This window comes from Larus michahellis, chromosome 2, assembly GCF_964199755.1.
Source record: "Larus michahellis chromosome 2, bLarMic1.1, whole genome shotgun sequence".
NCBI lineage: Eukaryota > Metazoa > Chordata > Aves > Charadriiformes > Laridae > Larus > Larus michahellis.
The window spans coordinates 39,963,854-39,991,757 of NC_133897.1; the positions used below are offsets into that span (position 1 = coordinate 39,963,854).

The 27,904-nt window shown below is 39.1% G+C and overlaps 1 protein-coding gene across 7 annotated transcripts in view; it reads right to left on the bottom strand.

Moving 5' to 3' along the window:
- Nucleotides 1-460: 460 nt before the first annotated feature.
- The window catches only part of TBC1D5 (TBC1 domain family member 5), a 320,349-nt gene continuing 292,905 nt past the window's right edge, over nt 461-27,904 (bottom strand). For all 7 annotated transcript variants that reach the window (XM_074574990.1, XM_074574989.1, XM_074574987.1 and 4 more), the window contains 4 exons: nt 27,646-27,745; nt 10,479-10,558; nt 9,568-9,744; nt 461-3,691 (listed from right to left, as the gene is read on the bottom strand). In XM_074574990.1, the coding sequence (XP_074431091.1) occupies nt 3,398-3,691; nt 9,568-9,744; nt 10,479-10,558; nt 27,646-27,745 (651 nt within the window). In that variant the 3' untranslated portion in view covers nt 461-3,397. The remainder of the gene's footprint in view (nt 3,692-9,567; nt 9,745-10,478; nt 10,559-27,645; nt 27,746-27,904) is intronic.

Here is a 27,904-nt window from a genome sequence, read left to right on the forward strand (position 1 = left end):
TTTAAATAGCTGCCTCAGTGCCACCTAATGAGGAGAACATACTGGAGAATCACAGGAAACATTTAAGAATGTGAAATAAAGTACAGAGATTCAGAAAAATCCTGTACAGATACTGGGACTGGGACCGAGACACAATGGTGTAACTACACCACGTTTCATGAAATTGCAGAAAAGTTATACTGCGTTAAATTTTGGTTTGTTATTTTCAGATACAATAAATATGGTAAAATAGGAAATGTTCCGTGTTGTTTGAATGAGAGAAATGACAAGCAGTTTTATTCCCTGGATCATATATATATGAAATTTGATTAAAATGTTAATAATCTTTGTGCTTATATAGATAATGGGATAGTTTTTATTAAAGTTTTTAATCACCTTTGTTCTCAGAAATCATACTTCCAGTATTCTAGTCAAAAAGCTTTCCCTTCTTTTTGAGAAAACAGCACAAGCACAGCCCAGAAAATTTGTTAATTCTTTCTTTAATAAAGCGGGCTAGATGTTCTTCCAGAGTAAAGATACAAAGTTCCACGACTAAATGAATACCCAGTCAAAATACGATACTGCCTTTCTGTAGTACATAAACTGACATGACATGCAAGAGACTTTGAAGAGTCATAAATTACAGATGTGAGATAAGACTACAACAGTCTCAGATACATATCTTAATCCCATATTAGTTTTCATCAGTAATTTGCAATGCATATAATTTTTTTATCTGATTATTGTTATCCATGAACATTAGGAGCAGGTCATCTTCGGGGAAAAAGAATAATCTTGTATTTTAAATGACAATTTCTTTCTCGGTATATTCTTAACATAAGGCAAGACAGGGTGATGACTTGACGTTTTGTTTAACATACAAGTTTCTGATTTAATGAACATACAAGATTTTAACTATCTCTGCACTATGATGAAGTATCAGAGACAACACATTTGAGATGTGGAAGGACACGGTATAACCAAAGCAAATTAATTTACTGGAATTTCCTCTGATGTTATTTGTATAATCATCTCTCTGCTTCTGAAGATTTTTATCATATCCCACGGCACGATAGGCATTCAGCTCATCGGTATTCACTGACTAGTGAAAACTTGCTAGAAACTCCCAAAATCTTCATATACTTTTAGCACTGTTTTAAAATATGCAATATTAAAGAGACAACTAACTTACAAAAATAAAAGAACTGTACAAATCACACTCTTCCATTGGCAACGAGACTGCTCAAGAAAATAGCAATGTGATCCCTGAAACAACCAACCAGAACAGAAATCAAAAGACTGATGCTTAAAAAAAATAAAAAAAAGAAGTAAAAACATTTTCCCCTGCCAAAGTACTGGAATCTTTGGAGGCTTACGTATCACAGGATATAAAACTTTTCTCTTTGTCCCCAGAATATTTCTTTCCTCTTTCCATAGGTACTTCTTGAACAGATTCCCCTTTGTTGGTGGTGTGGCACAAGCCTTGCTGAATGTGTTAAGGCTAGAAAAGCTTGAAAGACCTAAATAAGTCAACAGCCACCTAATCCCCTGGCGTTCATGCAAACTCAGGGAAATCAAATAAACCTGAAAACAGGCATGCATGCTGAATTCCAAAGTGATTTTCTATGAAGCTTAAAATTAAACCAAAATAAACACCTCCCCGAAATGTTACGCATTTAAGATCTTTCAGCTGAACAGTCATCCGACTGTTTGGATCACTCTGTCGCAGAGAGGTGTGATGCTATGCCTGCTCGTAACATTCTAGCGTTTTATCATTTTACAAGGCACGAACAATCTCAGAAGAACTACACGGCGGCTTTTGAACATGTAACGATATGGCAGCTACCATGTAATTACATGACAATTATCTCTTCAATTCAGTCACTGACACAGACCTTGTAAAATCTAAGACCAGCAAACTACATGGCACCTCATCTTTGGAATACGGTACTTAACTCCATTTACAATTACAGACTAAGCAGCAAATAACTACCATTTCTTAACTCCATACAAACACAAGCTTTGCCATGCAATTATGAAGTCGTTGCATGGTATAATGTATCTTAAAAGTAAATAATGCAATTTTTCTTTTGCTGCTGTTATAGAGTGACTTTCTAGCATTCCTTCCTCAAGCTAGCTCTTGTAGGCCCTGCAAGAGCAGGGATCCGCTCACCACTGGTTTCTTCTTGTGAATTCCAACAGAATTTAAAGGGATCAGAGAGTACAAAAAAGTCTCCCCTTACTTACTTGAAAAAACTGTTATTAGATGTACTATGTACTTGATGGGAAAGAAATACACTTTTCCACAGAAGAACAAGTTCTAGAGTTATTTAGTACCTTTCTGTTGGTTAACGCTGCTGCACCATTACATTTTTCTTGACTAGAAATGCGGAAATTGTATAGGAATATATGTAAACAGAGTCTACAGAAGATAATAGTAATGAGACATAAAGTGCTTTTAATTACGAACATTTCATTTCACTTTGCACCCTTCCCTGGTAAGTTATCATACTCAAGCTAGTTTTAGTTCAACTGGCTCAGGTCTACACTATGAAATACTGTCATTTCCCTTGCACCTACTGTTTTAACCGTGGTAGTCTCAGTAAAATAAAAAATAATTCATGCCAGGGGGAGTAAAAATTGACAGATATAAAGAGGGAAAGAGGTGAACTGGGAACTCTCAAAGGGAAAAAAGGTAGGCAAAGGGAAATAAGGCTCCGTTGTATAGGTCCCCGTTCTCAAGGAATTTGTCACACATTCTCCTGTAAGACAGCGCTGAGGAACAGCTACACAAACCTCTGCCTTGAACACACCTCAGGCTACTGCTGGATGAAAACGGAGAAACTAGGATTCCTCAACTGAGAACAAGCTTACTGCCAGGATGATGCTTTTAATCTTTCTGATATACATTCCTCACTTCTCTAATCACTGTCTCTGAAGAAACAGTACCCTTTCCTACTCAGAAAACCCAGTCGAGCATATTTTGCAAAAGGACGACACTAAATCTAGCTTGTCTTTGCTGCTTCAGGTCTGATGCCAAGTATCTACACATTTCCTAATCCATTATGGTACCTAGCACATACTATTCTATATTTTGGGAAAGCAACAGTTCTATAGTAACAAAGCTCCTAAGTAAGATAACTCTATAACTAAGAATAACTGTATATTAGAACTGGTTTTTACCGGGTTTTTATTTAAGGCAGTTATTAAAAGTTGGCTATTATTTTTGAAAAGTTGCAAATTTGTGGGTTTTGGGGTTTTTTTTAATTATTATTTTTAATTTAGGCTTTTGGCAGCTGAAATGGGTTACCTTTATCTGTTTTCTGTCCTAATCCAAAGAACTATCCAGCCTGTAGAATCATAGGAATTTGAGCTGAGTTGTAACCATTGACCTCCCAACCTCTCCCAACCTGTTTGTTTAGATGTCCAGTGGGCTGACAATAGCAAAGTCAGAATCTTTGCTATTATTACTGCTGTCATCATCAGGGCTGGAGCTCAGGTTGCTGGAGGAGGCTGAAATGGAGCCCATCAGTGGGTCAGAGAATATCAAAGAAGAACGAGATGGAGCTTCTGGCTTCACCGCTGCCTCCTTGTGTGCCTGAAGGGACTGCGTTGGCTCCGGGACAGCACTTCTGCTTCCTTCCTCTTCTTTGGAAACCATAATATAGTCATCAGCACTCTTGCTCTCATTAGTGCTCGACTCAGTTGTGGTCTGTGAGACAACGGCACAGAAAGGACTTAAAGTTAGTACCAGTTCTACCACTGAGGTTCATCGTGCACGTCGGTGATATAGGAATGGGAAAAAAGGAATAATCATTATCCAAAAGTAGTAATGTCCAAATCAAGAAGTGAAAAGTAAAGTGGGTACTATATTTGGATGAAATAATTTATTTGTTATTTAGAAAAGCATAAAACCTAACATGCTAAAAATACATTATTTGGTATAGCAGTCATACATGTTTCATCATCATTATGCACCTGTGCAGTGGTCACAGCAGCCAGGCATCCAACACACATTACAGTTGTGAAGACTGTCAGTAATTATATTCTCACTGCTGTTAGTTTTCTGTAGTAATTAATGAAGCAGTGTTGAGGAATTTTTTTGCTGGTTTGTATGGACAATGGCATTTTGGAGCTTGCCAGAAGAATGGTTTGATACAAATTTTCCTAGTAAAACCCTGACCTGTGGAATCCGAGCTGTACATAGACCTGGTTTAGTGTGCACCAGTTCAAGTTCGGCAGATCAGGGCTCCCAGGGCTTCTAGGCTTAGTGTCGACTATTTTCTAACTCTACGAGAAAGCAAGGTCCAGGAATCCCGCTTCTGTCTGGTTAGACCTTGGGAAATGTGTGCTCCTGAGCACTCAGGTAGTGGATCAAGACTACATGTCAGTATACCAGAAAACTCTATGAACTGGCAATCTCATATTCCAATTAGCCATATTCAGGAGAAATCCAGCTTTTCAACAGTCAGAGCTATATGTAATTAGAAGGGAAGACTGCCATATACAGCAGAGTGGGATTTCTCACTTGTTGACAACTGGCAGCCTATTAGCTTGGTTGCAACCCAACTGGGCAACACTGTTTTTTTCTGCAAGAGATGCATTCAACTCCTATCTAGCGCTACGTTCCTCTGACAAGAACACGACTGCTTTCTTAGTTGCTGTCACACAAATTTTTTCAGCGTAATAATGCAACCTGCCAAGCAGCCTGTGGCGACAAGCATCCTGAAGTGGTGTGATATTGAAACCAATATATTTGATTACATTAATGCGAGACTGAGAGAAAGGAGAAGTAGAAGGGCAGCTGGGGAAATGTGTATGTCGACATGTGTGTCAACTACAAGCCCTTCAGCTGTGACTCTTTCACCAAACAAAAAAATGTAAATTCACTTTGGGGTAAAAGAGAGACTGTAGGTATCAGAGAAAAAAAGAAGGCAGTAACAAAAAAGAACAACGGGAAGAATCTGAATGAGATAAAAGTTAGACCCTCAGCACAGTATATAAAATTGGAGCATGGAGGTCATCACAAGCATCAGCAAGCCACAACTTGGAGTTACGGTATCCATGGCCTCCAGCAAAACTTATTTTGCTGAATTTATTATTACAGCTGAAAACAATTTTCCATTGCTCTGATTACTGCTTATAGAGCAGAACTCTCTTGAAAGGGAACTGTAGAGTAGCTCAGGGAGCAAAACCCACCAGTGATTAAGAATGACTGTAATGTGAAATGAGGGAGCTGGAAGTCTTTGGGTGTTATTTAAGTAGTTCCAAATTGTTAAAAGTCACAACAAGATAAACATCAGCTGAATGTGAAAATATGTTCAAGTACAGAATTGTGTCCTGTTTCCTTCCAAAATGTATGTGAATGAGGATTCAAATATCTCTCCTTTACAGTAAATGTTTAAAACATTCTTATTTATTATTTATAATCTTTTGTGTGTTATCGAGATAGCACCTAGGTATAATAATATATTATCTAGTATGATAATATATAGTATTCTGTTTTGAAATTAACCCATTTTAATACTATCACATTCAAATGGAAATACCTTAAGTCCAGAGCATTGGTCCCACTTTTACAGGCCCCAGTGTAACACAGTTGTCAAACTGATAGAAATTTACATCTATTATTTTTTGATACTAATTCGTTTTCCTCAGATGACTTAATAAAATTCATACCAAAACAGGACGATTGCTTTTAGAAATACCAACAACTATCCTGTGCTGAGTGCTATCAGAATTGATCTCAGTCCTCCCGATCCGCGCAGAACCAGGGTAGTTCAAATGTCAACAGCTTCAAGCACTTTCCACGAAGTTAAAAGCAAACAGACCTATCCTACAAGGAGGGATACTTCACTCTTTAAGCCCTTCTGAGCTGAGACACCATTTGTTATTAATTAGCCTTCTGCTTTCATCTGGTCTGTCTGAAATGCTGTCTTCGTGAGCTGTCAGTCAGCCGGCTGCCAGCTCCAGGGGGCCGAGGACACCGGCAGCGCACAACCGTGGCTCTGCTCCACCAACGCGTTTGTAGTTGCCTGATTTTGTAGGCACCCAGTGCAGCCACAAGACAGGGCCAGGTGAGGCTTTTTTTGGGAGCTCTAAATGCCATGTTCAAAATTTCAACACTTTCTGCCCCCGCCCTGGACAACAGAAATAGACGGTCCTTTAAACAACCACCGTTACATAATTCACCTGCCTTCTCTTCACACTCCTATTTAAAAGCTCTCAGGGAATGCAGTACAGACTCATTTTGCAGAATTATACGATTTATTATTCCAAGCTATCAAGATCATGCTATTTCAGTCCTCGCAGCCCTCACATCCAAGATGTCTCCACCTTGCGTAGGGCGACACAGACGTTACCTAGTGACACACTCACCCAGCAAGATCAGTATTTTCCTCTCTGGTACACCCAAGGATGCTAATGGGGTGTCTTCCTTTTGGCAGTGAGCCCCAGCAAGGGCCCTCTGTCATAAACAATTCGTGCTGGCGTTGCAATTTCCCAAATTCTGCTTCCAAAAATGGGCTCTTGCACAGTTAAAAAAGGCATCCTGCCCTTTAATAAAGGGAAAGTAAAGGAAACTACTCACCCCAGTTTCTTGTCGTTACGTGTTGTGCTTTGCAACACTACTTTTCATTCTACCCACACTTTTTGGTTCAGTTAAAGAGACCCCTAGGTCACTGAAACATCAGAGAAGCAGCAAAGCATAGACATTGACTCTCAGGTGCTATAAAAGGGCCTCCCGTAAATGTTTGCCTATCCCTGGCATACACTGGTATTTCGGTACTGATAGTTCCAGAGGTAAAATACCTCCTCCCTTCTTCTTCTGCCTGTTTCTGTTTCAGGAAACTCATGCTGACGTGAACCATGCTTTCTCCCATCTGCTGCCACTACCGAATAAATGAAAAACGACAGAATTATACTTCCAGTAGCTTTGAAAGTTAACAACCTTACGCCCGTTGCCATATGGCTTCTCCAAACATTTTTTTCCCGATGAATATCGGCTACTAGAACCAGGCTTCTTTCAATTGCCTTCATACTGTGAATGAGTTAAAACTAACTGTAAGGATACAATTCAAGAAAGCTTAGAAGAACAGCAGCTCATTTTGCCTCCTTCTTTGAACAGACATAAAGGCAAGATAATGTGTTAATTATCATTCATTATTTAGCAACAGAAGCCTTCTGTTTGTCAACGGCACGCTGCTACCAAAGCCAAACATTCCAAAAATGCTCTACTTTTTTGAGCCTTTATCTTATTTTTTTTTTTGCATTTTTAATTTTGCAGCTTTCCTTTCCAAAGAAGGGCTGTATCCTTATCCTCACTTTCCAGAAAGGGATTTTGAGGCAAAAAAGAGGAAGAGAACTTTTAAAAAAAGTAAAGATGATAAATAATTTATACTTATATAACAACCAAGCACAAAAGACCAGATTTTAATCTCAATTACATGATAGCTACACCTGTAACTTTTCCAGCTGTCCTAGAAATATCCCTATAATTCCACCAGAGAAGCATCTCTACAGTATAAGTCACATCAAACACAATTATATGCACTACCAAAGTCACAGAAAATGTAAATAGAGTAAAATTTATTTAGCAAGAAATGCATTATATGGTCTAGAAGTGGTTGGAATTTTTAATCCCTCTGCAGCTCTCAGTCAGTACTCCCGGCTTGACCCAGGGCATCAGTGCAGCCCATTTTCTTCAGCAGAGCTAAAAGCCTGGGCTGTGGCCCAGTTTGGGCCAACAATTGACCCCATCAATTAACAGTCGAATGTCACAGCCCACTAAATTCAGCAAATTTATTTTCCCCTGTTTTATTAAAGGGGGTCCAAAGCTCTCCTCTTTTTGTTTGATTTTAGACACCATGATTAAAGACGACGGGCTTGGAAACAGCACAGACCATCAACATACTGGACTGTCATTTCTAACCGCAATCTTTTATTTTTCTTTGTTGTGGGGGCTGCTGCTCATTATCATAACCAGAACTTCCAGAAGATAAGAGGAGAGGAGGCTAATCCAGATGAATGTCCTGCATCTCCAAATGTAGACCATGCAGTGCTGAAGCCTCGTTAACGCTACGCAGGAGCTCAGCTTGTACAACATCTACTCAAGGTTGCTCGTAGCTGGCTTACCAGCAGCCTCATGGAGTACACGGAAATTGTGGGATACCTCTCAGCTCCTGTGGCTGGATGTACACTCATTACACATCATTCTGCAAATTTCCACTGGAAAGAAACCTGCGCAGAGCAGACTCCACCTGCTTCACTCCCAATGCTGACAATGCGACGCCCCAGCGCCTCTGCTCGCTGACACACGGTTTACACCAGCATCTGCGTAAGGGCTTCTCCAGCACGAGTAGGGCCTGCACACGCTCTACAGCACATTGTTATCTTATACAGCAGTCTACCTTCCAGTTTCTATAATAAATCTAAGTAAAAATCACCAAAAATTATTATTTACCATTTTGGCAAGAAAGTAAAAGGTACTTTGTAGAAAATGCTAGGAAATAGAGGGCAAAAATAGGTCATTCTAGGAACACTTCAATGTGCTACATCACTTTAACCTATGGCTTTATTATGGCAAAAATGTAATGACAACAGCTAAACAAGCAATGAAAACTTTCTAGCAAAGCTTTGCTCTTTGAACCGGCCATTACTAAGCAAAAAAAAAATAAAATAAATCTCAGTATTGCTTCTAATACTGAAATAAAATTAAAACATGATTTTTAACATAGAGCGTTCTAACTCAGGGGGATTGTGTGTAATAAATCAAAACAACCCTGTGTCGTTATTTGAAAACGAAGAAATATTTCCTCTAGTTGCTAAGTAAACTTGTCAAGTGTGAACTGATTGGAGACTCAGTTAGGCTCTGAGGTGACAGTACTGCCCCTGGATTTACGAGTGTATCAGTATCAGGGCGGCAGACTTAACTTTAGAAGTCCAATATTGAAAATTATGTAGAAATGTGCCTATACAAAAATACTGGTTTTAAGATCACATTTGAGTCAGAGTGAGTCTTAGACAGAAAGGGACCTTTTAACGCGAAAGGAAAATACCCCTTTCTGTTTGCGAATTTGTCCTGTGACTGCAGGCTTTGTATGTTTACTGATTCAAGGAGAAAGTCAATACAATGGAGTAGAAGGTAAAAGCAACCTCTTCACTCTTTCCTATTTGGCACTGGCCATGGATACACTGCAGTGCAGATAATCAGCCCTTACATAATGGGATTCTAGAGGACAAGGACAATGAGAATATTCATATCGGAACATTTGATATGGGAACATTTACTTCCAGTTTTTACACCTTTTTGTAGGAAACTAATCTGTGATCTGGTGATTCAACAAACTGAAAGAACAACCCCCCCAAACATCGCATAACACTTCAATTTAAATATCTGTGTGTAGAGTGTAAGGCTACAATAAAAATAATTGATGGGAATAGGACAGTAGTTAGAGAGAGACTTTTAACCATGGCTCCATACGCATCAGCAATGCTGTTCCCAGGTGATGTCTGGACATGCTAAAGGAAGTCTTCAAAACGTATCAGACTAATTCCACCAATGACCCGTTTGAGATATTTTTGTCTTACCTGTTGTCCTGAGATGAACTGTTGCTTTGTTATAACAGGTCCCTTTAGGACATCACCCGTCCCCTTGTTCTGACTGTTGGAACAGTAATGATCATCGGCTATCGTGATTTGCTCATTTTCTTCAGCTTCCAGCTGGCTCTGGTTGAAACGCAGAGAACCTTTCAGGATATCTTTAATCTGTTGTTGAATGGGAGGGGAAAGAATCTAGATTAATAATTTGGAGGAATTCTAAATTTTCTAAAGCTTCGGGCAGCATGCTTTCATACACCATTTCCCCAAAATATTTGCTTTGAAGAGACAGGAAGGAAGTCAATATTCATACCTGTATTGGTTAAAGATATAAATATCAGTGAAATGTGGTTCTATCAGGGTCTAGAAATGAATTATCCAAGAAATCTAAAGAGAATGAAACTATTAAGATTATCCCCTGCCTTGTTACAGGTTTAACATATGTCACGTTGTTCCTCATAAAAATGAGGGAGCAGAGGACAGTATAATCAGAGTTACAGATGCTCAGCAGCATTCTCATTTTATGTATGTAGTATTTTTTCTTCTAATTCAATGACATTCAAGTGCCATCACATTTAAGTAACAGGGACATAGGCATGATTATTGCCTACCGTGTACATTTTGCATTAAGAAAAACGATGGTGTGGCTTAAGTCCAGAACTTGGTGTCGCACTGCCTCAGTTCTGGTTCAAGGCATCCAGAACTTTTCAGGGAACAAGTACCATGCAAGTCATTTGAACTCTTTATAGCTGAGTTTTAAATTTCTAAATAAAAATATGCTGCAATGCTTGATGCATTGGTATTAGTAAAAGAGCTACAAGACCACAAAACAGCAGTATACAAAAAGAAAGGATTAATAGCACCGAAGGATACAAGAAGGTTAAGTTGAGCAATAATTATACCTGTTTCAAACCAGCCAAGGAAACCAGAATTTCATCTTCTTTTTCCAAATGTTCTTGTAATATGACTTCCTGAATATTTCCTGCAACATCAAAAGAGAAAAGTTAAGAGAGAAAATTCCCTAAATAATCTCTCATGAGCTGCTGACTTATGCTCTCAAAACAAAATCCTGTGACCTGCAAACACAATTTCGCACACAGACCTAGAGGCTGACAATCATATTAGCTGTGGAGGTGAGGCCAGCCCAAGCTTTGCACTGCTGCCAGGTGGCCTCCAGCAATACTGTGCTGCTGCGGGACTTCTACCGCCCTGGTGTACCAATGGACTCAGGCTACTACTGGCCCCTAGAAGAAACCATCGGCCTCTGTGGCTGACGGAGTTACATACATCTTTGAACCTGCAAATGCTTTGGAAAGCACTCAAGAACATTTACAGGAATCTGTTGCAGCTCACAGAAAGAGTTAGGGTAGGAGGGAAGCCATCTTCATCTTGATCCCATGGCCACTGCAGGTAATAGAAAGCTCTTCTTTACAAAAAGACTGGAAGTTTCATTCCCTTTCCAGTACCTTCTTTTAGGTAAAAGACACAGAGCTGAGAAAACCTTATCGGACAGAAAGAGCAGTGCAGTTGTGTCACTGCTGAAGACTCCCGCCTTCTATACCTATAGTGTTGTCCTCCAAGGATGCATTTCAATACGCTGGTATATGGTGTTGGCAGAAGTCTGGGCCGGAGGCTGGCAAACACATCAGAGCTGGAGCTGTGGTGGTCTTCCCTGTGTCAGGGAAATCCCAGGCAATGCTCCGAAAGCTCTGCAGACTCTTTAAGCTACGTCAGGTCCTTCTCCAGCCTCCTAGCTCCTCCGTTCCTCCTCAGTTCTTTAAGAAAATAGCAATGATTCATAGTTCCAGATTTACGGAATGAGATTGGATCTGTCAACTGAAAATGACAGGATACTCTTTTGTGCCACTCCTGTCCTACATGCACTGAGCTGAGCCCAAATCCTTAGTGACACTCCTTTGGGAACAACGCTTTGCTGCTCATTAATATCTGTATCCCAGGTGCTTCAAAATTAGAGCTTTGTATTGTTAATCCACACCTGCGTTGCATTCGTTTGTTTTTAAAAACATCCTACATGTCCAGGGCCCAAACCAGTGAAAAGCCAAAACTGTTGTCACAGTTTTGCTGACCTTTTGCTGACAAGGACAAATATGGTGATGCTGCCAACACAACATGAAGTTTCAAGTAAAAGCATTGAGCAATTTGGTGTAAGTTTTGTGTTTACAGAATAAATAACAAAAGAATGAGATGTGGGAGACTGGACAAGAAGAAAGATTACTAAAAGTAGAGAGGTGGATTTAAAACCCACATATAAACACAGAAGTTTGAAATTGCGTGGGGGCCAGGAATCAGTAATGGGTATGAATGAAGGATGGAAAGGGCAAAGAGGAGAAAGGATCCAAGCCTAATCATTAAACGAACCGCTAAGGAAGCAAGCTCAAAAGCAGAAGGAATAAAAGAGGCTGGAGCCATGAAAGACAATAGATGACAAGAGTCCATGAAAGGTGGTGTGATCGAGGTCAGGAGCAACAGCGGGGGCTGGATAACTCAGCTTTGTGTTAGCAGCCTATCTGAACAAGGATATCCATGTTTACATTATGTAGCACTCATTATTTACCATATTACAGAGGCAGTGTCCTGCGGCAATGAAAACAAACGCAGTACAATTGAACAATGTGTAGCATAAATCTTCCATCAGAAAGGCACTGCATTATGAAGCATAGAAATAATATAAAACTAGATCTTTCCACAAATATGTAGCATCATGAATTGAGAGAAAGCATAATTAATTAAACATTTTATTTGCTTTTTTACATTTTACATCTAAATTGTCTTGTCTCTCAATTCGGTAAATAAAAGTTATTAATATTTACTTATAAAATAGTACTTTAGATTCAGATTTCCACTGTTTAACAAAAAATGCATGATCTCCTACTTTTAAAAGTTTCAGAACTTGAAACATCATAAGTCCAAAGTCTTCACAGGCAGGAAAGCAATGCTTAATCACAGCCAGCATCACTGAATTCAATTGTCTTTTCCATTTCTCAGCATTAGAAAGAAAAGCATTTCTATAGTGTTTGACACCCCCCCATCTAAATGAATCCCAACATTAAAAAACTAAGATATGCACATTGACTAAGCAGATGGACCAAGGAATTAATTCATAACAAAGCTCCAAGCTGCTGAAGACCAAATGAGGGAAAACTAAAAAATCAGGAAAATAAGCGTGAGAGAACAAAAGCTGAAAGGCATTCCACATGATGTGGAAACAATCTACTATTATTTCTGTTCTTTAGAGATGTTTTATAAGTCAGTATTTCAAAAAAATGGAAAAGAATCTATCATCACTATAAAAACGAGCTGTAATTGTGTTTGAAGAGCCAGTACACTGAGAAATTTCTAAGAACTTATGAATGGAACAATGATAGTTAGCCCACAGTAAAAATCAATAAAAATGTTCATATCATCACATATTTACTTCAGTAAGATTAATACCAGATTTTAATATTAGTTTCACAGAAAAAAAAGATTAAAAGAGAAAAAGTTGGAAACATGGCAAAATTTTGTAATACTGAACTGTTGGATTTCTCACAATTTCCTTCAATTTACAGTATCTTTAAAGTACAGTATGACATATGTCTTGGATATATAGGATCTACTATTTTTGATCAATTAAAATCACTAAAGTATATTTTGAAAAAATTTCCATTCTGAGTTTGCTCTAAGACACAATTTTGGACTCAAACAGCACACTTCCACTTAATCCAGAAAAATGCCCCAAGATGCAAATCATTGTAATTGGACACTTTCTTCCCCCAGTAAGTAACATCTGTGATATAATGTCATAAACGGAGATGTCTTTCTCTAGTACAAGTCTTAGTGGCCTTCTATAATGAAGAGACTACATCAGTGGACAAGGGAAGAGCTACAGATGTCATCTATCTGGACTTCTGTAAGGCCTTTGACATGGTCCCCCACAAAATCCTTCACTCTAAATTGGAGAGACATAGATTTGATGGGTGCAGTTGGGGGATGAGGAATTGGTTGGACATCCAGAGTGTGGCGGTCAACGCTCATTGTCCAGATGGAAATCGGTGACAAGTGGTGTCCCTCAGGGGTCCGTACTGGGATCAGTACTGTTTGATATCTTCATCACTGACATAGACAGGGGGATCGAGTGCACCCTCAGCAAGTTTGCAGACAACACCAAGCTGAGTGGCACCAAGGATGCCATCCAGAGGGACCCGGACAAGCTCGAGAAGTGGGCCCATGTGAATCTCATGAGGTTCAACAAGGCCAAGTGCAAGGTCCTGGACCTGGGTCGGGGCAATCCCTGGTATCAATACAGGCTGAAATACACGGGGATGGGGGGATGAATGGATTAAGAGCAGCCCTGAGGAGAAGGACTTGGGGGTACTGGTGGATGAGAAGCTGGACATGAGCTGACAATGTGCACTTGCAGCCCAGGTGGCCAACTGTATCCTGGGCTGCATAAAAAGAGCATGGCCAGCAGGTCGAGGGAGGTGATTCTGCCCCTCTACTCCGCTCTCATGAGACCCCACCTGGAGTGCCCAACATAAGAAGGACATGGACGTGTTGGAGCGAGTCCAGAGGAGGGCTACAAAGATGATCAGAGGGCTGGAGCACCTCTGCTATGAAGGCAGGCTGAGTGAGTTGGGGTTTTAAATGGTAATGTTTTTGGTAATGGTAATGTTTTTCAACTAAAAGAGCGTAGATTTAGACTAGATATAAAGAAGAATTTTTTTATGATGAGGGTGGTGAAACACTGGAACAGGTTGTCCAGAGAGGTGGGAGACGCCCCATACCTGGAAACATTCAAGGTCAGGTTCGACAGGACTCTGAACAACCTGATCTAGTTGAAGATGTCCCTGCTCATGGCACAGGGGTTGGACTAGATGATCTTTAAAGGTCCCTTCCAACCCAAACTATTCTATGATTCTATGATTCCATGATAGCATATTGCTCGCTGAAGGACTTTTACATCAAGTAATTGTTCTTCCTTCATAGGAGATATTACTATATTTTGAGAGATATGTTTTGTGTATATAAACGAAATGGCCATATATTGATTTTTTCCTTATCTGATACTCTATATCAGTACCTCACAGCTTTAATTAACATAATTTTATAAAATAACAAACATCTTTTTGAAATGCAGATATCAATTTGGAACCGAAAACAAACATTGATACAATGAATCAAAAAAACTGATTATGTGATTTCTACATTACTTAAAACCAAGTCCAGTTTGAGTATATGCTATAAATATCTATCTCATTGGGATAGTTGTTGTCATTCAAAAGTTAACAAAATCCTATGGTACTTAGAAGACTAAGACTAAGGTCAAATATTTCTGGCTACATTTTTTTTTTCCCCTTCAGCAAGATTTCATTTAGCTGATGCGAAATGTTTTCTGCAGAAAAACAAAACACTTCTGTTTCAGTGAAGTTCTTGCCAGAGGAAAACAAAAGTTAATCTTGCAACCCATCACCTGGTGGTCAGAGCAGTGCACTGAGATGTAGGAGATCGCAGACAGACACTTTACATGATCTGGATTTCTTTCAACATAGCACAAATAAACCTCACACAGCTTCACAAAATGAACTGTCATACCCTAACTGTACTCTAGACCAAGCCTCAGAAATACTGGAGCTATAAAATCAGCTGTTCTCTTCAGAAGTCAGCAATACTACCCCTTATTACAGCTGCCCTTGAAGAAGACTCATAACTTAATGGATGTCTTTTATGTAATTGATTAGAATTAATTTTGTGTAGTTATTGTCAAATGAGCAGATTCATTTAAGTTTGATAGATACTAGACCAGTAAATCAATAACTATTTGCTTAGCGAGACTGTGATCAGCTGCCTGATATACTTTAAAGCCAACTATAACTACAGAGGAACAATACGTAGATGATTGCATTTCTCTTTTTCTTTTCTACAAAGTATAGAGAAACAATGTATCTAGCAGTGATTTGGGTAGAAACAGGCTAGTTGAAACAGATGAAGATTTAACATGAAATGTACTTTCCATTTCTTGCTCTTACAGTTATCCTAAATTGTAAATAAGCTTGCATGCAAACTCACTGCACTGATTTTTTAAAAAAATCAGGATTTCTATTTCCTTTCTCTAATTTCTAAAACTTAAACTGAAGATATGCTATCATGCTCTGTACAAAGATGAAAGAGGAAAATAATCCACAGCAGCTCCTAGCAGGAAAATTAGAGAAGGCTTATGCTCTTTGATGACTGAACTGCTACATATTGCATGATGGTGTGTGCAGTCACTGCTAAGTTCCGTAGCCAGGGAAAGGGGCTGTTCAGAAACTATTAGACTTACGGACCAAATTTCCTCTCTGAATGTGGAAAAGCTGGGATGCTTGGCCTAATTTTTTTAGACGCTTATTAAGCAAACCAACTTTCACAGAAAATTTTGCATGCATTTAACACAGATTCTGCAAGAAACCCACTCAGAGTGATGACAGGTAGTGGCATTATTGGGAAAACCAGTCTGTCACAGACAAGGTCCTCTCAGGCATCCCTTCATGCCCATCCATCTAGAAGACTGACCTGCACCTCTTCCCTTCCACCAGGGAAGTGGCAGATAGGCAGAGCTACAGCCCTGTGGGCCGAAGGCACAACGCGGACTTAACTTTATACTGACACAAAATCAGACAGATGTGGAGAAAACTGAACCCGGGGATAACTTTAACGCCCTTGTTCTCTTAGGTTCTTTGTTTTCTCCTGTACTGCTGCCTTTTTGCAGTGCATCTCTCTCCTAATGATTTCTATTTTAAGCCAGTCGCTGTGGGGCCTTCCCAGGAAAATGGCTCCTGCTGAGAGGAGCTAACTCGAAACAGCTGCAAGCTTTATTATGAACGCTACCTTTCTGCTACTAGTTCCTGATCAATGATTTGTGAACAATCAACAGTGCCAGAATGAGAAAACAGATTGTCAGGCCACACCTGGAGTACTGTGTTCGGTTTTGGTCCACGCTATATAAAAAAGATAGGGACAGGCTGGAGAGGGTCCAGAGAAGGGCCAGCAAGACGATCAAGGGACTGGGAAGCCTGCCATATGAGGAAAGGCTGAGAGAACTGGGTTTGTTTTGGCTTGAGAAAAGAAGGCTTAGGAGACACTTTATCACCATGTTCCAGTATTTAAAGGGTGGCTACAAAGAAAATGAAGACACCCTTTTTCCAAGGAGTCACATGGAAATGACAATGGGTAATGGATGTAAGTTACTCCTAGGGAGATCCCGATTGGACACAAGAGGAAAATTTTTCACACTGAGAACAATCAGCCATTGGAATAATCTCCCCAGGGAAGCGTTGGATTCCCCAACATTGGACACTTTCAAGATTCAGATGGACAAGATGCTGGGCCATCTTGTGTAGACCGTGCTTTTGCCAAGAAGGGTTGGGCCAGATAATCCTTGAGGTCCCTTCCAACCCGGTATTCTCTGATTCTGTGATGCTGCAATGGATCACAGACATTACACCTTAAAATTGCCATGGTTGTGCAAAAGATAGTTATTGTAGATCATGTAGAAATTTCTAAAATGTACTCTTTTCTACTTGTATGGCTGAACTCATTAAAACTGTTCCTGATTTTACAAGCAGAATGATTTACTCAAATACTGTTGTGGTAAATTCTACATAAAAACCTGGATAGACTGAGAGTTTTGAAAGCAACCATCCATAAATGCCCAAAATTCTATTTAAAACATTCTTAAGGGATTTTCTATGATGCATGTCATATATGGTATAAATGACAACAAACTGTGAAAGCTGTTTTTAACGCTTTCTATGAGATCATTTTCACCAGTAGAGAATTATGTTTCTCAACCTGTGTTAATAAATAATTCTGAATATATCACCGTGTATTTTTCTTTAATTGATCATTGTTTAGAGTTCTCCTTATCTGTATGAAAATCACTGTTGCAGTTTTCAGTTTCTACTGTGCCGTCAACCCAATTGCTTACGGTGAGGACTTACAGAAACAATTAAGAATACAAATTATTTCATTCCAGTTAGCTTTAGTGTTTGACTTCTGTGGAGAAACTCGTGTGGTGTTGAAGCATTATGCATCTGGTTATTTCTGTGTCTAAGATAAGTACACCCTGTTGCATTTTATGCTCTTTTCCACCGTAGAGGCTTTCTTATAAAGGGCTACTGTTGCATACTTTATTCTTGAAAGATTGAGTGTCAAAGAATGTAGCGTAACTCCTCAGACAACTTCTACATTTTAGACCAGGTACATCAACATTAAATTGTTTAAATATTTACCTGGGTAATTTATATTAGATAACCATAACCGAATAACTTGTATTGAGGGTGTGTGTTGATTTCAATATGTGCAAGTTTTGCCTATGTAAACAGCAATATACTGGACAATTATTGGTTAAAATATTGCATGCAAAAGGTTAGTTTACATTTCTCAATTAAAAAACATCAACAGTTTTCTGTGCTATGAAGCTGGTGAAATTGTGCTGCCATTCAGAAAAAAGGGATGTTGCAACTTACTTCAGATTAAAATCTACAGAGTACCCATGACTTAAGTCTTGGGTAGCTTTTGTCTTTTCTGAGGTAAACTGAGCATCTGTGAAGGCAGTTGATAGTGACAGGAGATAATATATATATCCAATGCATGTTACTAATGAAACTATTGTGGCTGCTGCTCAGTAAATAGAATGCTTCCTACAGCTATTCCAGCCTGTAAGAAAAGCTAAAGCATCAAAATTAAAGACTACTCTTTATGAGGAAGGAATATGCAGTTTGAAACAAGCTGTGGTGGGTTGACCCTGGCTGGATGCCAGGTGCCCAGCAAAGCTGCTCTATCACTCCCCTCCTCAACTGGACAGGGGAGAGAAAATATAACGAAAGGCTCGTGGGTTGAGATTAAGGACAGGGAGATCACTCACCAATTACTGTCACGGGCAAAACAGACTTGACTTGAGGAAATGAGTTTAATTTATTACCAATCAAATCAGACTAGAGTAATGAGAATTAAACCCAAATCTTAAAAACATCTTCCCTCACCCTTCCCTTCTTTCCAGGCTCAACTTCACTCCCAATTTCCCTACCTCCTACCCCCGAGCAGTGCCGGGGGAGGAGGAATGGGGGTTGTGGTCAGTTCATCACGCATTGTCTCTGTTGCTCTTTGCCAGGCAAACCCAATACATGCGCACTTTCAGTTTTCAAGTAGCATACACAAAGAAAGTATGGATCCTGACTTCAATTATAGGCTTTTTCGGTTCTCTTTAAGGGTAGAGGTTGATATAGCAAAGGCACTTACTTGAAGCACCATCTTCAGGAGGCAGGGAAGAAGGAATGGGAGTGATTTATAACCTCACTGTATCATTCAAACTATTTTGTATTAATTACTTACATGCATTGCATAACTTTTTTTTGGTAATTTTTTTTGAGACTTTTATGATTATTACGATTACCCTGTAGTTATTTCTTCATTTTAGAAATCTCAGTCTATTAACTGTATTCTCTCTGTTCATTACAAACTTTTGTTTCCAACCTATGCATTTCTGTAACAGAAGAACATAGAATCATAGGATGGTTCGGGTTGGAAGGGACCTTAAAGATCATCTAGTTCCAACCCCCCTGCCATGGGCAGGGACACCTCCCACTAGACCAGGTTGCTCAAAGCCCCATCCAGCCTGGCCTTAAAAACTTCCAGGGATGGGGCATCCACAACTTCTCTGGGCAATGTGTTCCAGTGTCTCACCACCCTCATGGTGAAGAACTTCTTCCTAACGTCCAATCTGAATTGACTAGTCTCAGACATGCGACAAGGAGATGGGGCAGTACTCCTAACATCAGTGTTTTGCTAATAAAGACTTCTTTAAGTATCCGTGGAGTGTATTTGGGTTTTGTGTAAGATGACTGCAATTTCTGTTTTATTGCCCGAGAAGCTTGGGGTCAGAAATAAATGAATGTGTTTAGTGGAAGAGACTGTAATTTACACTAGCTTTGACTTAAACTAGCAAAAAAAAAAAAAAAGATATTGTGAGTCCTGAGATATATTTGTATCACTTATTCAGAAGTCCTTAGGACTGGATTACTGACAGTAGAGCTGGATTTGTGCCTGGATAATAACTGAAAAGCAAGTCACCCAAGCCATGAAGTGTGGTTACGTTGACATCAATAAAAATAATTAGAAATGCATGTTAAAGGAAAGCCATTTTCCTGTTTGCCTTATTTTTTTCCCTGCACTTTTGAATGTCTTGCACAGATTGGACATATATACTGATTTTCTGTTTGCTACCTTGATATAGTTTTGAGTCATGCTGCTGCACTGTTCTGAAGATGGGGACTTTTCCACATCACCTGGTCCATCTACCTACTTCAGCGAAAACAGTTGTCTGGGATCATTCATTCAAGTTGCTCTGTGCCCTTCCTATAAAGATGCCGTGTATTCTGAACATGATGGATGACCATGAGAGGCTCAACAAAGTGTGAAGAGTGAAAGAAATGTATCATATATGCTCCTGCTCACCTGGTTGGTTTCAACATAGCTATAATGATTTAAATTAAAGGTGGATCCTGAACAACGTAATAATATGCAAACCAGCAACTATGGTAAGGTTCAGCTATAATAATGCCAAAGACCTTTACAAAAATAATGGGAAAATAATTCAGTCATGCCAGAATTTAGCTTCTGCCAAGGTTTTCTTCCTCTAAAGCTGACATCAGAAGAGAAACCAATGCCTAAGAGATGCTGGGAAGGAGAGGGTGGATTGTGAGGGGCCGTCAGCAGTAGGGAGATGTTCAGCACACAAATGGAAGGAAGCAAGAGGCCAATGGAAGTAAATATTGTGACAGGAATTCACTGAAAGTTGCAGGGAAAGCTGTTTATTAGTTAACAATGGCGCGTGTAAAATTCATTATTTTAATCTCCTTTTCATCCAGACTACTGGAATGAAAATGTCTGTAGGTGCCTACCACAGTTGGACTTTCAGGACTAGCACATTTGTTGTAGAAAGAAAGCAGCTCTCTCTCAGTTGAACGGTGTGTTTTTGACCTTAAGAGTTACCCTCAAGGGACAAAAAAATGGTTAAAATTCATGGGGTATGAAGAATTACACTTTTATTCTTCCTACATACATATATATATATACACCATAACCAGAAGTGAGAGTCTGAAAGACATGCTTTACAACAAATATTTGTTTCCCGGTAACCATTCCCATGTTCAGTTTAATAAATTTGTTAATGATGTTCTTTATTTACAAGGTGTTTTTATAGGTTATTTTACATTGTTATCCTTAACCAAAGGAGCAGTCCCCTTAGACTCACGGGGCTGTGTTTGATGTGGCCTTTTTTACTTACAGCATTTCTAATCACACTGGGTTTATAAACTATGTATTATTTTATTTATGTCCCAAGCATGAGAGAACTCATTTAATGCACTTGCTTTCCCAACAAATGCTAAAGTATTTCATTTCAAGCCAGGGCAGCAGAATAATTTCCATTCCATTTTATCCTTACAAAAATGTCATAACCTTTCATCTCATCACATGATACATAAAACAAGAATTCAGTACTATCTCGCATACAGTTTACAAGTACTGCATCCAGATCTATATTGGGGCAATATATCAGCCCCTAAATAGTGAGCAATTAAGTCAATTTTCTCCTCTCCCTCCCGCACTGCAAATGATCTTTATAATGAAATGCATCCTTGCAACAATTGCATTGACTGTTAAAAGAGGGATGGATAAAGTCAGTCTAATTAAGCCTTTAAAGGTGCTATTGCACACAATAACTAAAATTTTACTAGCAACTATATCCTGTAAGTATTTACTCCTCTATTTTTATATTTTTCCTTCCTTGTTCATGGCGTTTGCAATAATTGCAGTGAAAGGGTGGGTTTGAACCGTGTTTAATAAGTCTTCCAAATAATATTTGTCTGGGAGATGTCAGGCAGCATAAGTGTAACAATCTCATGACTGCCAGCATTGCCAGATGGCTGTGGCAGGGACACGTCCTGTGATCCCATCCAAAAAACTAGCTTTCATTTTTTTTGTTACTGTGATGCCATAACTTCTGGGCATTTTGTAAATAAGTAGAGTTATCTACAGGCTACCTACGAAAGCCAAGAGCTGGCATGTCATTCCAGTGTCAGAATGCTGGTGGTGTGCAGAAGAATGGGGGATGAAAACTTCACCTTCCCACATGTTTTCCATAATCCACGCTGGAAGGGCAGAGAGGTACTGGAATACTGGTGAAGGGCATAGCAACATACTACAGACAGCAGAAGTCACATTAGAAAATGCTCCATAAGGACAACCCAACCAGCCCTGTACGGGTAGCTCAGAGAAGGATTTACTTGCTTTGGCTTAATGCAGCCAGTACACTTAAGCATGAACTTACTAGATGCGGGTCAGAGCTGAGAGGTTTTTGTGAAGTTGCCTCCAAGACAAGAAGTGATTTAAAAACCTGGATATTGAGCAGTGTATGTCTGAGACCCACCTGAGTGTCTCTCTAGCAGCTGGGTCAAGTTTAGCAGTACCAGTATGAAGATGAATTTAATAAAACCAGGCAGATGTGTGTTTCTTCTGTATAATTGGGTACCTTTGCACATATTTCTAGGGTGCTGTGCAGAACCCTGTGAGCTAACTCTTTGCAGAGCTGGTATGAGTCCGCAGGGCTTATTAGCTGAGGCTCTATGCTGTGAGAAAGCAGCTAAATTGCTTCTGAATCTCAGCTAGCTGGGGAAGCAACCTTCTGCATTTACATAGTGCTGCCCTTAAGCGAAAGCAAGTGTGGAATGACCTTAGTTTCTCTACTTTCATAACCTGATAAATTGCCCATCAGAAAAGAATAGTTTCTATATAAAGATCCCCATATCCAAGTTAATACTGAACCAATGTTCCTTTAAATTGCCTCTTGTGAAAAGGACTTCCTGTACTACACGTGTAATGATTTGGTAAACTTTCACATGCTTGGAGGTCTGAAACTGGGTCTCTCTTGGAAACAAATGGGAAGTTCTTCTGTCTCAGAGAACAGTGATGGATTGGTTCCTGTCCCTTTTAAACAGACGACATTTTAAAATTCAGCACTTTTCTCTCTGGAACAAAACTGGCAACCTCATAAACATCCTTCACAATCTCTCATATTAGTACTTGCCTATGGAGGATTGATACTTGTCTAGGGTTTTGATTTACTTTTTGTTAAGAGGCTGTGCTTTAACCCTGTGCCAGTGCCGACATGTTCCAAACCCTAAAGACATTAAACCAGAAGATGGTGTCAGATGGCAGTGTCATTAACTGGTGTCACTTGAACTGCCATTTAACAGCGCTGTGTTGGTTTGAGCCTGGGACATAATGAAGCTTTGCTCTTTGACACCCTCCAGATTGACTTCATGGAGGACTAACACCTCCAACTCATTTCCACGTCAAATGTGAAGGATGAGTAAGAAGCTTTCCAGCAGATACCGTGGGGCCTTTTGAGCAATGTTTGGCAGTGTGTCTCTTAAACAAATTATTCATGATCTGCTCTAAGACATCAGACAGAGGTCACATTTACCAGCGAAAATATTCTTCTGAATGCACTTGCTACCTTGATGCTTTTCTTTCCACATAGTGGAAGAAGGGAGGAAACAATCAAAATTCTTCAAGAAGTAAATAACGTTATGACAGGTTATAATATTGTAATACTTAACTGGTGTATTACGGCTTTCTGAACCATTGAGCCTTGAGGTATTTATGTGCACTAACAGAAAAGTACCTCACAGAAAGAAAAATGCTGAAGAGCATTACCATAATACAGAATGCACCAGGGACAATATTATTTCCTGAAAAAGCCCAGTGTATGTGAAAAGTAACATCCAGAAAATGTAGCTGTGATGATTTTGGAGCAGTAATAGCTATGGCAACTATACTTTTTCAGAATCAGCTGAGCAATATTCTGCATTTATATTGCGAACAAAGCCGCAGGACAGGCTTCCGAGATTGAATGTATCTTCATTTCATTAATGGTAAAATTGAACACAGAATTTTTTTTTTTTTTGAAAGCTATGACATGCTTGTGAAAAAGGGTGGGAAGAGAAGTAAAATCAGCTTTCCTGTCTGGCCATTTTACGTATAAAAATTTCAACATTTGTCCTTGGAGGGACTAAAAGGCATTCTACCTCAGCAGTTCTTCAATGGTTACGGGAGAGGGGGAAGAAAAGTAAAGCTCTTTCTAATGCACAGCCCTAAGAAGGAGACAAAGGTCCCAGAATGACTTTCCTCCATTTTCATCATCAAAAACCTACTTCTAATTTCTACACATAGCTCTAAGTAGCAATACTTCGGAACCATCATTCATCCCCATGGTAACATCCCTTGATATTATAAGCAGTTAATTATGTCGTTGCTGTGTGGTACACTGTGTGGTTTATTTACGGAAGGAGATAAACATTTAATGAAAGCATCTTTGAATATATGAACAAAATAAAAACTGGTGTTCCATCCCTCTGGTCTTTCCTCATGCTCCATGCAAAGGAAATGCAGCATTAGCAGATATCTGCTGAAACCTATAGAAATACAACCTCCTTGGTAAAGAAATGTGATATCATTATATGGCAAAGAGAGGAATCCTGCCCAAGTTTTTAACTAAACAAACTTATTTCCTTAAAAGATATCATATAAAAATATACATGGTATAATTTGATTTGATATAAATAGATTATAAATTACTAGAGATTCAAACCAGAATAGATGATTTGATGGTTATTTTGTTCATTTCTGAGCTACAACACGTGACATCTCTGTCATGAAGTAACTGCCCCTGACCGTCATCAGGATCCCCCTTGTACGGGAAAGAACCTGAGAAAAGACAGGCAAAAAATCCTGAATTGTTTCACTGGAAACTACAAAAAAAGCATTCTACAATTGTTTGACGTGCTAATTTATAGAGCCAATTAAATAACTCTGTGGTGAACAGTCACTGGATATGCATTTTTATAAGCTTGAATTAATACTGTTTTGTTAAAAAGTGACCTGCAAATATAATGCAGTCAATACAGGAAAAAAGAATATTGGTTGAATAATAATGTCTGAAAAAAATGTTTAAAATATCAGTCTAAAAAAAAAAAAGTGCTTTTTTTTTCTTTTAAATAAGAATCTTAAACCTTATACAATTTAAAAGGCAGGTCTTAGACTAAAGACTGACTTGTTGATAATTCTTTAAAATGTTGTCTAACTCCTTTGTTAAAGGAATTAGTTCTGGAAGGGTCGTCAAATTTTACATATCAGTATGTTTTTATCAATAATTCAGACAACTATTAGATGTATGATGGCTAAGTCTTCTGTTAGAGTAGTAGAAGAAAACGGAGTACTTTGCAGAATTACCTGAATTATTCAGCTAAAAAGCCAAATGAAAAGAAGTGAATTTTACTATAATCAAATGCAAAGAACACACCTAGAAATAAACATTTCCTGATTTTACATACAGGATAAAATCCTCTGTTTAGAAAGCTGTGATTCACCGCATTTTAAAGGTCATAATGGATTATCACCTCAACATATCACTGTACCAAAGAGCACTAATGTGATGCTGCATTAAAAATGTTTAAAAGGAGGAATGCCACATGAGAGTAGCGAGATGACCTTCCCTTTGCTAAGTAACCACATTGCTAAGCCCAGTGCTGGTACAGCATATCCTGATATGATTAACCCACTTCAAAAGGCGTATGAAAACCCTGAAGAATTCAAAGGAAGACCACAGAAATGATTAGATCTAAAAGGCAACCCCTATAAAATGAATCTGAAAGTGTCGTACCTAGCAAAGAGAGTGCAGAGAGATTGCTTAATCACTGTGTATAGGTAAACTAAATGAGGATTTTCAACCTTGCTATCAAGAATGCTACAAGAGCCAAAAGCTGTGTGATGAAGTCAGAAAAATTCTGCCTCCCAGGAAGAAGTAACATCCTTGAAGTTAAGTGTCCTGACAGATTACAAGGGGAGTGATATAACTCATCGTTAGCTTTCTGTGGTCTCTGAAATGAAGCAATTAAGTAGGAGATACCTGGGGGAGAATCAGACTGGGTGCAGTAGCAGCCCCTGCTAACTTTTCCCTTAACCCAGAAATGACCAGATACGCTCTGCGTTTTATTTTGCTGCCATTCCCTGAAGCCCTGAGCAGTGGATGGACACTGGAGATAATCCTCAGCAGGAGTTCGGGGATGCTATAAAGAATCCGTTTTCTTGGACAGCTTGCTGGAATGTTCACCAGGATGAATGTTATAGACAGATTTCAGGTCAGAAAGGATTTCGCACAGGTCAGACCAGCAAGAATCCTGGTGGGGTTTTTTACCTGCCTTCCCGTGGATCGCCTGCTGGCTGATTTGGGGATACCTAACCTCATCAGTTTGCTACAAGTGCAGAAGCTGTGAGGGCTGGTGGTATCTCAGTCTCTCTTATGCTCTGTTTATCGGGCATAACCGTTAATCTCTATAGGATTTAAACACATTAGTGTAACCCAAATTTACAAAGTTAATAGCCCATGATGTTGACAAGACTTGCAGGAATATTGTGAAGAAGTACAGGGAGCAGGACTTAGAAAAAACTAGGCTGGAAGGCTGTGAAGGCGCTGCAGGGGTGCCACGATGCACCTGGTGCACCCCTGGGGCCAAAGCTGTATAGGGGATGGCTTTCCCTGTCCTGCGAGGGTAACAAACCGCTCCACGATGCTCTCAGGAGACTACTGGCCCGAAGTGTTTTTGTTTCTAATGTAATTAGGAAAAATAATTTAACACTGGGATATTATCACAAATCTTTTGCTTTCATTTCATGGATACAGTGCTGAAAGGCAGACTACTTCAAGTGTCTTTGTCTGGGCTTATTCTGATCTCTAGTCCAGAGCCATAGCTGGTGAAATGCTTATGCTTGTACTTGAACTGATGCCCTTGCTAAACACTCCTTGTCTTCTTTCCTAACAGAAAGAGACTTCAGCTCTTCTTCTTGACACAGTAATCTTTCCCCCATCATTTCAGCAGGTAATAATTTATGCCTTATCTCATCATTGCTCATGTACCCTCAAAGAAGCAATACAATACATCAGACTAAAGCTGTTGGGGTTAGAGGTTTACACTTGGCTTTTGAAGGCTGTGATTCCAAACTTTCAAATAACACAATATTTATAGCTTTTCCTAGGCTCATAACAGTGGCTGCTAAAACACTCGCGTAAAAAAATATGAAAATACAAGTATAATATGGCTTTCACATCTGATCTTTTTGACCTGGCAAACTTAGATATCATATACTTAGTTTTACCCACTGAAATATTCAACTTTAATTTATTTTGCTTAGATTTTGCAGGCTATAAATAAACTGTAAAGTTACTGCAGTTGTGCCCTGATTTCTTAACAGCAGTGCTTTTTCACATAACTAAATATACTAACTTTTGGAGTTCAGTTCAACACAGTTTAAAAATGCAAAGCATAGCTAAGCATATTTACACCTGAATTGATTGAAGCTTTTTGTTTACTTTCTCTGATTTGTCTTGGCAATACGTAAGTTGAATTTTAGATTGGAGTCTTTGCTGATTCTGGTCCCAATGTATTGACTTCTATCTTACTATATTTCTCCTGGTTTGAGCAAAATATTACAAACTAGTCGGCCTATAGTAACACATTTTTACATACGGAAGGTGATCAACATAGGTTGTGAAGATGCTACATTTAATGAAAGCATACGAATTTTATACAGCTGTCACTGCACTCATCGAGTATCATTCTGGGACGAGCAAACGAACTTAAGAGAGTGTAAGCTCACATGCTGTGAGCTCCAGCGTGTCTCTTACAATACAAGAAATCTCAGGAACAGACAAAGAGCATCTGTGCCAAAATGCATCTACTCTTTTTTTTAGTATCACCAGTGGCTATCATATTCCCAAGTTTAAAAGTATGACAGTATAAAGATGCAGTGGTTGGCAGCATCTGATAGAACAACTGGGTACGTCAATTCCATCTTCTTCATGGCGTCTAAAAGAATATGCACTGTACTACATAAATATTATTTTAGTTCTAATACATACATGAAAAGAGCCTTTGCAAAGATTTACAGGTTAATACGGGGTACTACACTTACCGAGATGTGTGTTCATCATCTTCGCGCAATATTTGCACATGGCTTCCAAGTCGTTTAGTTGCCCTTGTAGAAATGAAATCTGGGCCTCCAATTCCTCCTCCTGCAATTAAGAGGTTATTAGCATTAAAACCCACCTTTTTATGATACACAGTAAAATTGGGAAGCTAACCCTTGACATGCTTAGACATCTTCTAATTTTTCCTTTGCCTTTGCTCTTGAGAAAATTTTGGAAATGAAAAGAATCACCTTCCAACAGTAT